Consider the following 16992-nt stretch of genomic DNA (forward strand, 5'->3'; position numbering starts at 1 on the left):
CACGTCCAACCGTTCTCTATTCTGTTTACTGTAGACACAAGTCTGATGTTGCGACTATAATCACGTAGTTTCCTTACATGAGAACCGGATGTTGGGGATAGGATCCTGTAAAAGAGGGAAAGGACAATTTTAGCAAAACTCGTATGCGCTAATGTTTTTATAAACCCGAACTTTATTCGAAGTAAGGCATTTGCAACACATCTTTATTTTTATGGCTAGTGGGGTGGGACTAAGTCCCTTGTACTGCGGCCACTTCTGGCCTATTGTACCAGCCCCAGATGATAGGTGAGGGCGATTGTGGAGCAATTGGTGGAATGAAGATTGGCAGGGGAAACCGAAGTACTCGGAGAAAACCTGCCCCAGCGCCACTTTGTCCACCACAAATCCCACTTGACCAGACCCGGGATCGAACCCGGGCCGCCACGATGGGAAGTACAACACATCTGAAAAGTGTGCCCCAGCATGTAGCACAAAGACACACGTTCGTAGACACTGCTTGCAGAGTCACAGATGAAAACTATCGGCAGTGATATTGTATCTCTTGGTTTTTATTTCATCCTAACTGTGTGGGTTACTGCAGCAGGCATTGTCTTTAATGTTAGCCACACAGAAAGAAATCTAATTGTGACAAATGTGGTGAGCGTGGGGGCCTGATCTTTTAGAACACTAGGGATATCTCGCGCATAGTATGTATACGCTGTATGGTGCACGGCATGTTGCGGTGTCTTGTTGGAACAATGCTTTGGCAAGTTACTCTCCCCTAAGGTACCCGAGGAACTCATTAACTATGTCAATGTAGCGTTCCGATGTAATGAGGAAATGGGCCGAAACAATGCGCATTCTGCATGTTCACACTTCCAGTCTGCCTGAACTGTTTCACTAACTTCCACATTACAGATACTGCTGGTGCCGGACAGCCCAGTAGGTGGCTGTAGCGCTTCTCTACGGTGAACGCCATGTTGTTTACTGCTTGCACTGCGCACTAAGTACTGCGCATATGGGTTTCGCCAATGGTACTAGCCCTCTAATACGTAGTTTTTTTTTAACATTCCCTTCTCGTTTAAGAAAATCGCCCTCCACTTACTCAACTTGATGTATTTGCATTATATATTCGCGCATGCTCAGATGTTGGGAATGTTATCAGAAGCTGCCCCCGAATACGTAGTTATTTTAAAAGTATTTTATTTTGACCACTTTAAATCAACGAAAGATTTTCGCATCTGCGTGCCGACTGTCTAGAAATTGTGGGAATCTCGCCGTCTCACAACCCTATGGGCCTCCACGGCCTGGTACAGGGATAGCTTTACCTTCACCTTTCAATCCCTTATAAACTTCGATACTGACTGTACTGTACGAAGGGCCAATATGACTTGTGTCAGTGGTGAATTCAATGAATGCATACTCACACGAGACAATACTTAAGGCAACATGCCAGGAAGATGTAGAGACTGGGGTTCAAACATCATGCATTTCTGACATCGACACTAGATGCTGGCGTGTAGACAGCTTCACGCTCTGGCCACTTCAAACTCGGTGAAAGAGAATTCATGCTGGCACTGACGGGTTTGCATTACGAGCGGTACTAACGTGGCCGTCAACACAACAATCTATGAGTAAATGAAACTGATGTTTGTTTTTATTTATACATACCGCTACATGTTTCGATCAAAGTAATCACCTTCAGGTGGTTTATGTGAATATACACCGTCGTTATTGAAATGTTTGACTAACACGTATACATATTAGTAAATAAAACAATCTGAATGTTCTATTAAGGCAAATGTTCGCGTTTCAGTTCAATAACGGCATATATTCATACAAAGAGACCTGATGATGGGCACTTTGATCGAAACTTGTAGTGGCATGTATAAATAAAAACAAACGCACATTAATATTAGTTTTATGTACTCAGAGACTGTTCTTTTGACTTCCGCGTTAGTGCCCTTATTGATATACTGCCACAGTCAATAAGTTCGTGTAATGGCCGCAAAGCGTCGTACGGGAATTTACTGCCAATATGTTTCAGCAATGTTTTCGACAGCTGTATCAACGTTGGCAGGCTTGCATGGGGGCCAACGGTAACTATTTTGAGGGCCGATGTCGATCTGCGTAAGTGTATGTGAATACATTGTAATATGATGCGATAGAAACCACATTCCACGAACTTAATGGCCCTACCACTGCAACCCTGTATGGCAATTTCACCATGAAACAGTAAAGAAGTGCAAGGTTACAATTTTGGATATTTGCCATTATGGAAACACACGTTAGATCGAGATGTCGGTAGTTGGCCTGCAGTCATTACGTGGGGAGCGAAAAACTCTGGCGAAGAGACAGATTTTATGTGCTGCAATTGTCAAAACACAGACTTATCCGTAGACAGGATCTGAGTGAGCGAAATACTTCCGACTAAACGTTGTATTTCACGCAATAAAAGTTACGATAGAGCACGCACATGAGTGGAACTAGGATAGAAAAGGAGGTATAAATTTGTGTTATATTTTATTGTTATCTCCCGCCGAGCTGTCCGACTATGTGGTCTAGTGATCAGAGTGCCTGGCTACAGATCCAGCGGTCCGGGTTCGATTCCCGGCGCTACCAAATTTTCTGAGAAGTAGTGAGTCTGGAACGGGGTTCACTCAGCCTCGTGAGGATAACTGAGGAGCTATTTCATGGAATAGCGGTTCCGGTCTATAAAACCGAGATTAACGGCCGTGGGGATCCATTGCAGTGACCACGCGACACCGTCTATCCGCTAAAGTTGGCTCTAACTTCGCCGACAAGCGGCGGTCGCTCGGTCGGTATAGTTCGCTTGCGGGCTATAGGCCACGGAGTTTCTATTTTTATTTCCCTTATAATTAGCCTGGTCTCAGGTGATTAAATAGCTGAGTGAGTGTGACAGGGGTTGTCCACTGATTTGAGGTTAGTTATTTCTAAGGGACCCGACTGAGTACAAACTTGTCGACGCTTTGCTGAACGCCAGTGTAAAGGCCTCGCTCTGAACACATGAATGTATATCTTTACTCGTTCTCTTTACGGAAGCCCTCTAAAGTGACTAGGAATAACGCATGGAAGCTTTGGATCCAAGTCGTCAGATCTGTGACCCGGTACAGCGCATTCTGGATACGTCTTTCCCTGCTGTAACGCACACTATGTACTTAAAGAGAGAGAGAGCCTATATCTGACATTAACTAACCCAACCCAATCAGGCCATGCAAGGAGGGAACCAAGAGAACAGGCCTGATTACCAACAATGCAAACAAATTTGCACATAGTTTGATAAATATAATCTTTGAGCCGTGTTTATATGTACGTGTACTGTAGAGCGGCCGATTAGACAACGCGATTTATTATTATTATTGTTTGGCACTGAAGCAAACAAAAATCTATAAAAAAATATATACGTGTATACAAAGAAGGGCTGTAAAATTCGGATAACAGGAAATGAACCGCGGAACGTTGTATGTTACATGAAGGTGTAAGACACGTGAAAAGTAAAAATAATAATAATAATAATAATAAATGTTTACTAGGAAATAAAAGTAAAGTATTCCAAGAGGCTCAGTTGTCATAATAGAAGCCCGACCACACCGAACTATCAAACCCCTCCTATAAGATATACATAATACTGCGGCATACAGACCCGTTTCTAGGCAGCGACCGCGAAACAATGACGCAGCATTCGCTGCTAAGCAACATATTTTAACAAGCAAGCATACATGGCTACTGAGAAGGAAGGGTTCGATAAACATGTTCCCGCCGCAATGGATACGGATGGAACAATAGGGATCCTGTTGGAAACGGGATTTTTCATGGTATTCCGAGCCGAATGGCTATAAGGAGTTAAGCCGTTCAGCGAGGACTTGAGCCCGGAAGAGGAGGAATAGTCATTGTCGAAAGCTATTATCAGGTAACGACTAGTTACTACTGTGTGCTGAAGACTTAGCATGATTTTACGAAGTGTGAAAACAGCGATAGTGTTATAGTTATTTGTACTTTCAACCTGTAAGTGGTCAATAAATCCAATATCCAATCAAAAACCCCGTCTATAGTCACTGCAAACTACCACGTGGCAATATAATCTTATCGTTCTCTTATATAATTTCTTCTAAGAAGATGAACATTTCTTGCTTTCGCCATGCGTTCAACAAATGTGCAACATGTCCACAAACGAAGTTTCACGGTTCGAAATGTTCTTCATTCCCTTGTTAGTTCACAGAAAATATTCTCTCCGGCACTTGTCCTCCATTCTTAGCTCAGACTGAAAGGCCAATCACTGAGTAGTAACCGCCATAATACAAAAAAGAATGCGCTGAAGGAAGGAAATTACAGAATCACTGAGTTGAGAAAACGACAATCCGGAAGAGGAAAGGGGATGCCAACACATTTCCGCCAGTCCGTCTGTCCTTCTAGATTTCAGTTCACTCTCAGAGATGGTGACGTTTTCAGTTTTGTGGGTACAGACAAAACTCAAATGCATTACTGTATAACTACGAGTGCACTTCCCTTAGCGCAGTGGCTCCAAAAACTCTTCCCTCGGGACCACCTGAAAACTGTTGAGGTTCTCGGCATACCACTCAATTATTTATTTGCCTGACGTTTAGCAATTTAAATACGCCAACATTTATTTAAATAATATATATCCTGAAAATTTTAATACAGCGAAAAGCCAAAAATCAATACGAATATTTTAATGCAACGGACGTGTCTGCTGTGATGAACAAAGTTCTTCGATGTTAGAGGATTCGGCCTTTTTTTTCCCCCCCCTTGGCACTACAGCCCCAGTGGGCCTAGGCCTACCTCCATGAACTTCTCCGTTCACTTCGGTTTTTCTAGATCTTACACATGCGGTAGGACTCCTTGGGCGAGTGATCAGCTCGTCGCAAGGCCTCTACCTGTACACAAACACAGAAAAACGCACACAAACATCCATGCCCTGAGTGGGATTCGAACCCACGATCCCGGCTTCCGAGCGAGCGAAGACAGTGCATGCCTTAGACCGCTCGGCTACCATGACCGGCAGAGGATTCGGCCTTAGGTCAGATTTATCCGCAGGCATTTGGACTTGACGGCCTCACAGAGACACATCAGGTCACAGCAAATGTCTGTCTACAATTTCGAGGTATTCTCCACTCCTCTGAATCCAGAGCTTAGTGAATTCCTTTAAATTCTGAACGCAATGCTTCTCCACATTACAACTCTTTTAATATTCTGCATAAAATATATGGCAACTCACTCATGTCAATGTCGGAAGAATAACGCATCCAACTGTGTGGTTCTGCTTCGGCTGGAAAAAGAGCTTCAGGTTGTTTCCTGACACTAAGATGATGTTGCTTAATGCCATTTGTTTGTATTTTTATTAAGGATTAAACCATTCATTCCTATGTTGGAAATTAGCTTAAACTGTCCTGTAATAAGAGGCTAACAAACAAGTAACATTTCTTAATCACTGTGCTGCTTTTGTCTCTCACATTCCACAATGCGCAGCCAAGATAACTCAGCCGGTACATAAACTAGACTACGGACTGGACGACCCGGGAATCGAGGTTCAATTCCCTGCGTGGGCAAGGATTCTTCTCTTCTCCATAACGTCCAGACCGGCAGTGAGGTCCATCCAGCCTCCTGTGCAATGGTTACAGGGGGTAAAGCGGCAGAGGCGTGAAGCTAACCATTCTCAGGCCCCTCCCCACACGTCCTCACAGCACGGCACATAGTTAAATACTGGGATTTTTTTTTCTTTTTACCATTTAGTAGTGTTGTCGGAATTCCTTAAAATCGGCTTTTAACTTATTTAGGCATCGGAACATTTCAATCATGTACGCTAATCGCGTGAGCCAGGATGAATATCCAAAATAATGTTGAAAACGACTATATTACTTATTGCCAATTGCCGGCTGTGTGAAGGAAATGTTGCAAATAGGCATTAACAAATTGTCGTAGCACACGAAAACAATTCTTGAATTCACAGATCCAGCTCCTACCATAACAGCGCATATTCCAATGCCAATCAAAAACTACGTTCCTACAGAAACTCTTCCCGTGCATGAAGGTGTTCGGAGGTAGTTCTTGCTTTCTGCCGAATGAAAGAACAAAGGAAGTCTGCCTATAATGTTCGGTTCTATTCACGCCTGACGTATGTAACATGACCCGATACTTCTCCGATGTCAGCCGTCTCGTCTAACTGTAACGCGAAGTACTTTCTGCTGCGCATACGTTTTACTAAAATATTGTGGCATGCAGGCAAGTTGCTAGGCAACGACCGCGAAATAAGCAACTATGACAGCCGTTACTCAGTAACGGCTACGCAAACAAGCATGTATCCACGGCAAAAAGAGGTCAGATCAATAATGGAAGCGGTGTATCCTACGCGGTCCGTGCCAAGAAATTATAAGCAAGGCAAGTTAGCTGAGTTAGGAGCTCACCCGCGTGGAGGCGGGATTGAATACCTCCACCGTAGCCATGCGAGTCGTAGGAGGCGACGAAAAAGGAACCCAGTGCCTGGGGGTATAACCGGACCACCTTGTTCCTGGGGGATATAAATACGGGGATCTCGCCCTCCAGGCTGGGGGAGTCTCGAGTCTCAGAGAGCAGAATGTGGTCATGAGTCCCGCTGGACTCGGACCTGCGAATGACTGCGCTGGCGAGGACCAGCAGCAATTGTAAACGACAGACCCATCCTCTCGTCTTAGGGGATGTTACATAAGGGCTATAAACACAAGTGTTCAGTTGGAAAATAAAATGACTGATCGTGAGTCTCAAGGGGCTTGTCGCCAAAACGACCTAATTGGCGGTAAACCACCAGTCGTAAAATAACTCTTTACTCTGAGTTAAGAACTGCTGCGGTTCAGTCCTTGTGAGCTGTCGCTATGAAAAGCTAGTAGCTGAGGCCGAGGACAGTTCTGGCACCCAGAGGAAGGAGTACGTCAACCGTTGAAAGCTGTTACCAAGCAACGGCAGTGAAGATGTGCCGACCCTAGTGTGTGTATATAATAGTGAACTGTAAAGTGTAGTTACGTGCTTGTCAAGAGTCCAATAAATGCAGACACCAATCCAAAACCCGTGACTATTTGAAGGATGCACACCATCTACATGTTTCAGTGTATTTCCTCCAGAAAAACTAATGCGAGTTCGTTGGCTGCAGGCAAAATAAATTGTCCCCAACAGAAAAACGAGGTCTGCCAGCACTGGCGATAAGATATACACGCACCAAGCCTCTTGTTGTTTGTTCGTGCAAACACTAGTAGTTTTTGTTGCTTCTCCTCATTCAATTTGCGCTTAAAAATTCCCGGAGGCTTGTTTTTGACAGCAGAGTGATTTATTCTTCAAGTGACGCCGAAGATTCAAGCTTCCGCTAAGCGGAGATTCGCAGCGGAACACAAACTGCCAACCTCGTTCATTTTGTACATCAGTCCACACGATGTCAAAATGAATACAGCGATTATCGTGCAATCATCCAACTTTTCGGTGCATTTTTATTACTAGTATTTGCACTGGCTCCTGTGAGATGTGACTGGAGATACATATTCCTTTATATTCTTTAGTCTCTATTGACTGATTTCATAGTTTATTCTTTTTTAATATTCGTCTTCAAAAACAAATTCATTTGTAGACGTTGACTACTGTCTTTTTCTTATTTATAAATCGACAGCTCTCGAATTTCTCTCTGAAAGACACTGAACTGCAGTGTTCCCCATGAATAGCACACTAAAACTGAACTACGCGACTGCGCGGCAATTGAGACTTCAGACATGCTTGCTTTTAACCTGACCATGAGTGAAGAATATTTTATAAAGTTTGGACGCTGTTGTATTATTCTTGACTTCTAAGTCACTGCCGCGATAATACCGCAATGCATTTCGTACTATAGCTGGAAGTATCAAGACCATACTTGAGGCATGATTTATATTTTTTCTTTCGATATAAATACAGTAAACCTCCAACACTCGCGAACCTAATTTCCGTGCTCTTAATTGTACATGCGTCTTTGTACAGATAATTTTAAATGTTTATTTTGTAAGAAAGTTCATTATGCAGAAACGTTAACTGTTATAAAAAATGAGAATAAATAACTTCGTCTGTACATTACTCATTCCATCATTACCTTGGCACTCCCGTATTACTTTCCATTAAAAAAACTCCGTGGCTTTAGTCCGCAAGCGAACTATACCGACAGAGCGACCGCCGCTTGTCGGCGAATTTAATGACAACTTCAGCGGGATAGAGGGTGTCGCGTGGTCAGCGCAACGGATCCCTACGGCCGTTAATCTCGGTTTTCAAACCGGAGCCGCTATTTTCCCATTCAAGTAGCTCCTCAATTATCCTCACAAGGCTGAGTAGACCCCGTTCCAGACCCATTATTTCTCAGAAAATCTGGTAGGGCCGGGAATCGAACCCGGGCCTCTGGATCTGTAGCCACAGAGGCGGTCCATTCGTTCTTATTAATTTTGTTGCTGCCAATGCCAGTTCTTCCGCGAGCCACAATCTCAGAACCACTGCCTGAATGCAGGTAGTTTCTTTAACTAGATATGCACTCACCTCTTCGTAGAACTTCAGCTGGGGGATGGGCTCTTCTGCCATCGTCTCACAGAAGTCTTTGAACAGCAGGTAGCCTGAAACAAGAGAAAGAGGCCATCAGAACTCCAATGGGTGGAAACGCCTTTGTTGCTGTTTTCCTAACTCGTGAGCCTCTGTCTCCATTTACTGCAGATAAAGCTTAACAATATTGCTATCTTACAGGCTATTTCGCACACAGGCACAAAACGCTTTCCTGTGTATTTCATTAAATGTCCTTCGGCAAATTTTCTCTAGCCGAGACAATAAATATAACGCAGTGATATACATAACTGGGTTACTAACATCATGAATATTTACCGACTGACACTTGCATTGCATAACAACGATCCAGAGACACTGTCTATATACACAAGGTGGCGTACAGCGTTCCGAAACATTACTAACAGCTCTGCAAATGCGAGCACAATTAGAATCAATAAATGTACCATCACATGTGTTCGCCAAACGGGGGAGCCATACGGAGATGAAAACATCATAAATTACTTACTGTGTCCGACAACTGTGATGTTACGAAAATTAGCGAAAACAAGATACGCCCGATGACAGTATAGAAGCTGGTACGAGTATTTCTCTCACACGTAATGTGCTAAAACACAGTTTCTGAATAGTTCAGACATGAAGACAGGAATGAATTCAAGATGACACATGGTGGGAGATGTTAGGAACTTCTGCATAGGTCTCACAACGTCAACTGGCACTCTAGTTGTAAATAACAGAAGGGAAGGGACATGGAGAAAACCGTGGCTTATTTTACGTACTACTCCAGTATGTGCACAGAGGAATGACGAAATCACGAAACCTTCAGTGACGATACTGAGTGTCGGGCCGAATTTCCATTCGGGAGATCCATAATAAGAAACAAACAAAAACAAAACTCCGTGATTTTAGTCCGCAAGCAAACTATACCGACCGAGCAACCGCCGCTTGACGGCGAAGTCAGTGCCAACTTTAGAGGATAGAGGGTGTCGGGTGGTCAGCGCAACGATTCCCTAAGGTCGTTAATTTCAGTTTTCTAGACCGGAGCCGCTATTTCCCTGAAATAGCTCCTCAATTATCATCATGAGGAAAGCCAAATACTCACCAAGATCAATACAGGCAAACAAGGATTTTCACACTGGTTCACCATAGAGGTGAGAACGCTCCCATAACACTGAGGGTTCAACAGGAGCTACAGAGTGTACACATGGACATGAGAACTGACGCTTCTGAATATGTTATACAGTAAGACCACGCTTATCGTTGTCTCAGTTAATGCTGTTTCGTTACTAGGTCGATACCATTTCCATAAAAAGGCTGCACAGTGTTGTGTTGACTCTACATTGCGTCGTTGTTCAGACGTTACTGGTGATTTGGGATTACTGGTGACAAATCGTTCAGAAGGCTGTGGTGACGAAGACGATGTTTCTGCCTCTAGAACTTAGACATTAAAGCATTCAGCCGAATAAAAGAGCTCATAATTGCATTTACAGCCAATAATATACATGTAATCACAACCGCGTCCATGTTGTATATTCAGTAATTAATGTTATGGAGGTGAAGAAAGGCTGAGGAACGCAATCTACAGTAACCCTCGCTAATTCAGATTAATGAGGGATCATCGGTACCCTTAAAAAAACTCCCGTGATTTTAGTCCGCAAGCGAACTATACCGACCGAGCGACAGCCGCTTGTCGACGAAGTTTAACGCCAACTTTTGCGGATAGACGGTGTCACGTGGTCAGCGCAACGAATCCCCACGGTCGTTAATCTCGGTTTTCTAGACCGGAGCCGCTATTTCCTTGAAATAGCTCCTCAATTTTCATCACGAGGCTGGGTGGACCCGTTCCAGACCCACTACTTCTCCGAAAAAATCTGGTACCCCTAAAATAAAAGGAAAAAAGAAAACTTAGAAAGCAAATGATCGGAAAATTTAATAATATCGGTAGTGCTGATGAAAATAAATAAAAAATATCACTGTAGAGCCTTTATTTTAAAAACTACAAAAGGAGCTGAAGTCCAGGTTCTCCTTCATCCAGCTCAAGCCAAACTCGGATATTTTCTTGCGTGAGTTCAGTCTCTCCAGCTGCCTTAGATAGTTTGAAAGCCCTTTTACTCTAATCCCTCTTGCTCCTAAATCCTATGTTCCTTTTAAAGCATGTACTCAACTGTGAACACATTTTTTTTTCATATTTCGATCAGGATTAACTGTAACTGGATTAGGGAGGGTTTATTGTACTTATTTCTTATGTTTCTTATGATGGAAACTGATCGGCTTAACATCGTTTGACATAGCGTCCAAGTTTACAAGAATGTAACCACGACAGATACCCGAGTTCCCAGAAATTTGTACCACAAGCGGTACACTCAGTTGTAAAAGTAGCGTCTCAACTACAGGAAGACAAATGTGCGCTGTAGTTTCAAGAGTTTACGTCTGTGGTCACAGCAGAACTGACACTTCATATGTTGTTTGGAAGAAAACCGCCAACAGAAATGTCGATTTAAAAGATATATAAAATGTTTGATAAGGTTGGCTGCATTTGTAGGGGGGGGGAGACGACCAGTCATTGAACCTCGGGTGGTTGAAGTTCCAGAGGTATTAGTTCGCTGCCCTACAGTTAAATATTACACACATAAAAATGCGGAAAGGCTTGAAATTGAAATGTTATAGACACCGAATGGGGCAACATGTAATTATCCAAGAAAAAGATGTTTCCTTCAAGATGGACTTCTTAAAGTGAAACTTCTCTTCACTGATGAAGCCACATTTCATTTATTGGAAAATGTTAATCAACATGACCTGAGAATTTACGGATCAAAAACCCTCATTCATATACGAGAAGACAGCCCCAAGTTGCCGAACACCGTTACTCTACTTGGAAGGTTACGCCCATTTGTGTGGCCATCGATTACATGTTCATAATGGTGTGTCTTGCCGGAAGTTTACTGTTATCAAATGTGACAAAACATTTAGGGATGATTTCCTGAATACTGTGTTACGAAACTAGACGTGACGCCAACCGTAATAAACGCCTGCTTCCGGACTGCCAGGCTCAGTATGGTTTACTTCCTTTCTGGCACGTGGGGTGGGGAACCAGTTGGCTCTTGTCCACAATAACAGAAGTAAACAAACCAAAATGACGCAGGATTCGTGATGAACAGTCGACAGAAGGAGTACTCTAATTTGCCAGTGCTTGTATGAGCGATATGTTATTGTATCCAAGTCAAGTGGGAGCCTCATCACCACAGCGGGTCACATGGTTCTGCTGGAGACGACGACCTCCAGATGTGAACAGCAGCAGTAGGCAATCGCAGTCAGCCGACAAAGATAATCCTTCTGCCCTGAGGTTGGGATACCAGTTCAAGGCTAACCCTTCAAAGCCCAGTGGTTACTGTACATGTCACTGACTACGACTCTGTATTCTGCCCACAAAGTGTGCGATCCGTATGATTCTTACAACGAGGAGTGTCATACACATTTACTCAGTCACTGTGTAACGGTAACTGATGGATCACCAGCCGTTAATTTAGCTGCGTTGGCGCAGCCATCATAGACACATAGACACGTCGTGCGTGTTGTATAACCTGAAAACACGCCGGAGCCGCAACGCATCGTGCGACAAAATTGTTCTAGATAACTTCTAGATTTTGTAGGATACAGATATCTTTGCATGGAGAAGCTTACTTACTTATTCATGGAGCTGAGCCCTTCTGGAGGAACCGCCAATTCTGCAGCTACTCAAGAATTTCCCAGCAGTTTATGGAACCCGAAGGTTCATTACCGTGCTCACAAGAGCCATCCACTGGTCCCTATCCTGAGCCAGATCGAGCCAATCAATACCATCCCATCCTATCTCTCTAGGATCCATTTTAATATTGTTCACCCACCCTAATATTGTGTTCCCCAGTTTGCAAACCCTTTAGAGTACTCGCGATCAGCTTCACATCGCGACCTCCTTTTCCACGCTCACGTTTCACGTTGCAGTTGACTCCGATGCTGTTCGTGGCTCTGGAGAATCCTGACCCCGACGGCCATCAAGTGAACCGCCATTCATCTTAACTGAGCTGATTATGAATGATAAATTATGTTGAAAGCCCTATGTGAGAAGACGCCTTCATGATCTATTTCAAGGCAGCGGTTCCCAAACTTTTAAAATCTGAGTAAAAGCATGGGAAGACAGTCCTGTAGCAGTTTTCCGTAGACGTTATTACCCTCTTTGGTGATCTACTAAGGGATGACTGATTTTTGGGCGAGTTACGACATGTTCCTTGTTTATAAATAGGAGCCAGGATAGCGTAGTCCGTATAACGACTGGCTACAGGCTGGATGACCGAGAGGTCGGAGTTCGAGTCCCGGAAGGGTCAAGAATTTTCTCTTCTCCGCGTCATCCACACCGGCTTTGGGGGCCCACCCAGTTTCCTATCCAAATTATACCGGGGATAAAGTGGCCGGGATGTGAAGCTGACCACTCACCTCCAGCTAGTGCCGAGGTAAAAAAGAATGTGGATCTATACATCCACTCCCTCAGACGCCTTCATGCCATGGTCCTTAATTTGTTAAGCACAACGACGTTTATTGGACGCTCACTTTTACGCTTAGAAGTACAATTATTCACAATCACAAGTACTGGCAAACTGAAGACTGACTACTCTTCTAAGGTCAAATGCAAACTGAACTCGTCTCTTGTTGAAGCTGGAGTCTTATATGACCTGCTTTCGGACGGAATAGAGCGCACCATGTAGGAGCCTTTGGTCTCGACCGCTGTTATGCAACGAACCTTTTGTAGTCCATCTCCTGAGAAACGCGTTTGTTGCTTACGGTATTCCTAGACAGCGGTCCGCTGGTATTGCGTTTCCATGGTAGAATATCTTCTTGTGGCAGCTGTTGCCTAGGAAATAAACCATGATTTCCTCAACCATTCCGGATTCCTGACACGCCACCATATTTTGACTCAAGAACTAGTGCAGCGCGGCGGTTTCAAAAAGTGAACAGTTGTACGAGGACGACCAAGTAAGGTCGAAACACGTAACAGTTGATTGCGATTTTAATTTTACTTTAAATTAAAGAGGGACTGTGAACAGAGATGCATTAAAGACAGAAGTAATGTGTAGGATACTTGAGTTTCAGCAGGCCTGTAACTGACAAATATTATGACACAGTGCGTTCTGAAACTCCGATTTCTGAATGTCCATGGCCGTCTTCTTAATGCTAATTGTTAAGTTGTGTGACCAGTATCGTTATCCACAAGGATCGAGTGCTCTGAAGCCCGTTTTGAGGTTCAGAAGTGAAGCTGGTATTTACTACCCGTAAAGATTCACTTTAACTGCACTGCATACATCTCTTCGTAAGGACAGGTACAATTATCGTTGCGAAGACTCCATCTGCATTTTGTTTGTCTGTTTCAACAGACGAGGTTAACCTGGATTATCATTTGGAAAAACAGAGGAAACAACAAACAGGAGAAAATGCATGAACGTGAGTTGGGAGTTTCGCGCGGGAAGCTGATTGTTTAGTACCATGAACAAAATCCGATCGAGATGACGTCATACAGTGTGGTCTAGAAGGAACTGCCATGCCCTAATATGGCTGCAGTATTATTATTATTATTATTATTAGAAGGGGTGGGTTTCCCCATGCTAACAGCCCCGTTCAGCCAACGAGGTCGGCCCTCGGTACCTGATGTTTCCACCATCTACCAGAGGCATTGGAAACTACTTGGGCGCGAAACTTGTTGCCTAATTTTGCTCAGAGGTCTCCTAGAGACATGTGGATCTTTTACGTGCCGTAAATCTACGACACGGGACCCACGGCTTAAAGTCCCTCCCGGAGGACTTGTTCCCTGAATTTTTCCGCCCTTAAAAATTCCACGACCTCCGCCGGGTTTGAACCCGCGTACCTTGAGTCAAGAGGTGGGAACGTTACCCCTAGACTACGGAGGCCGCTATGGCTGCAGTAAGTAAAAGAACAGTTTCTGACGAAAATCGGCAACCTACGTTATTGAGAAATTTGATATTACAATTAGACATTCCAGTGTGCGGCAGATACGTGGGTTATGAAATTTCACCAAAAAGAGATTAGATGTTTTAGAGTCGGTGAAATGAGGAAAGAATGATTAGAGACAGGCGAAGATGGACGAAAGCACCAACGTTAATGACACAAAGAAACCTACAGTTTTCATTAGCGAAATCGACCTGCGGTTGAGAATAGGCGGGGAATTAGCTGTCTTAATGCGAACGAATCAATCGCCCATGGCGCCCTACAGTCTGTGTAAAAAATATTACGAAACTGAACAGGCCAGGATCCAACAAAGGGCTGTACAGCCAGTTATGAATGAATGAATGAATGCCAATGAACGGGACCACTAACAGAACATACATCTACACGTATCTACATGAAGAATTTCTGAAAATCTGTATATTCCAGAACAGAAACTGACCGGACGAGTGCCCGACGGAGCGCCAAGTTTAACCGGAAGGAACAGTGGCGTGTCTTCTTTTATCACCACCATCGTGATCAGTACAGTACATCAGGACACACCACGAAACTGTGTGCAAAATTCATTAAAATTAACTATGTTACACTTTTTTTCAACACTGGTTACCTTCATCAATTCAAAACGAATAAATCATCAATTTAAACATTTCATAAGTCATACGGATCTGAGTTCAGAGATGTTCTCTATTTCTCGAAAAGCCCGTTGGTTGTCACGGTTAGATCCTTCAGGGCGCCTATGCTGTGAAGCAGGATGATCAACAACAGTACGCGACAAAATGTGCAGTACTGAAACTCGCGCATCTCGAACGCGCATGTGCGTTTGTCGACGGGGCATAGCTCCAGCCGCACGTGTTCCCAGTAGTGAAAAGGAAGTTGTTGTTGGAAATGGGTCTCTCGACGGAGGAAAAAGTATTCATAGTTGAGTATTATTTCCGATCATACGGAAGTGGTCGTGAAGGGGGAGCGAGTTTGAAAAAGGTGACAGAACATTTCCAAGAGAGATTTAATAAGACGGCACCAAGTAACACAGTTATGCTGTCCATTGTTACGAAATTTCGTTGTTCTGGTAGTGTACTGTGTCAACGGAAGGGGAAGTCTGTCGACCAGTAACTGTAGCCGCTACACAGTACCCGCTACATAGTACATGTGTGACGATATGGTGCCGTTTCAGCACGCGGTATATTAGGCCCCTATTTCATTGAGGATGAGGAAGGCAATGCTCTCTTGTCACCCAAGAAGGCTATAGGAACATGGTGATCGGACCATTTCTTCTGGATTTGAGAAGGTTCTGTCGAGCAAGGGGCCTTCGTCTTTTCATTTCAGTTCTGTATTTTTGGCGCAAACTGCATTTCTGGTAATGAAGGGGAAACCTTTTCCTCAGCTTTGTGATCACGAGTGGATGTGTGGCTTTGCATTAAAACTAACATCACTCAACACATGCATAACCTGATCAACTTACAAGGAACAAATCACCTCGACATCACTCCAGCGCTCAAGAGAAAGCTTCCATCATGAGGAACATTAACTGCGATCAAACGATATGAGACCCAAGAAGGTAGAGGCCCACTAATGCGAAGAAATACGCTGAAGAAACTGCGCTTCTTCAACAAGAATTCATCTGTGGCTATCAATATACAAGCAAGCATGGGGCCACACTAAATCAATTTTCAATGTCATTCGACGTTAAAATAAAACACAGATTTGTGGTGCGACGCTGAAAATATATTTCGATATGTTCCACTCCTTCACTGATGAGTTTCCACAACCTAGTTAACGACAGTGCAAGGAGAATGGCCAAGCCTTTTAGAAGCACTTCAATTTCTGATCAATTCTTTACAAAATGAAAATTCTGAAGACTAAACACACAAAATCGACTGGAAGAGTGAACATTGGAGATTTGGCCTTCGAGTTGCCTCTTTTCAGATACGTCCAGACATTGAAAACTTGTGAAAAGAAAATTTTGCAGTATATTTGCATTTTTCAGTCCATTAATAAATTATTGCTGCCTCTCAAAATCCCAGTGAAAAGTTCTGCTGAACAATACATCCTTTGACATGGGCTTGCTGCGACTCGAGCGCGGTTTTAACTTTTTGACTCGTACACGTGTTTGTAAAGAGAACATCTTTAGAATCACAGAAGACGCGCAACCAATAAATACGACAACCTTCAACAGTTCAAAATTATGCTTCTAGAAACAACACAATAATGTCCGAGTAAAATCAGATTCCGCTGTTTGCTATATAAACAATGGACGTTTACAAATTCTTCAAACGCTTCAATATCTGAAATCAACGAATTTACAATGTTCAGGTGATGTCCGTTAATTCAACAATAGCTAATGAATAGTGAACATATTTATTGAATACCTCGAAAACTGAGCTTCAACGTCTACTGAAATATTCCACCCTGCCTTTGTATTTTATTTCGATTCAAACTTTTTTGTGTAGT

General features: G+C 43.5%; 1 protein-coding gene across 1 annotated transcript in view; it reads right to left on the reverse strand.

Moving 5' to 3' along the window:
* Window positions 1-16992, reverse strand: part of LOC111871818 (G protein-coupled receptor kinase 1) — a 202157-nt gene that overhangs the window by 91702 nt on the left and 93463 nt on the right. The window contains exon 3 of the mRNA XM_023865183.2: window positions 8536-8609. Within this exon, the coding sequence (XP_023720951.1) occupies window positions 8536-8609 (74 nt within the window). The remainder of the gene's footprint in view (window positions 1-8535; window positions 8610-16992) is intronic.

The sequence above is a fragment of the Cryptotermes secundus genome, unplaced genomic scaffold (assembly GCF_002891405.2).
Source record: "Cryptotermes secundus unplaced genomic scaffold, Csec_1.0 scaffold873, whole genome shotgun sequence".
Lineage (NCBI taxonomy): Eukaryota > Metazoa > Arthropoda > Insecta > Blattodea > Kalotermitidae > Cryptotermes > Cryptotermes secundus.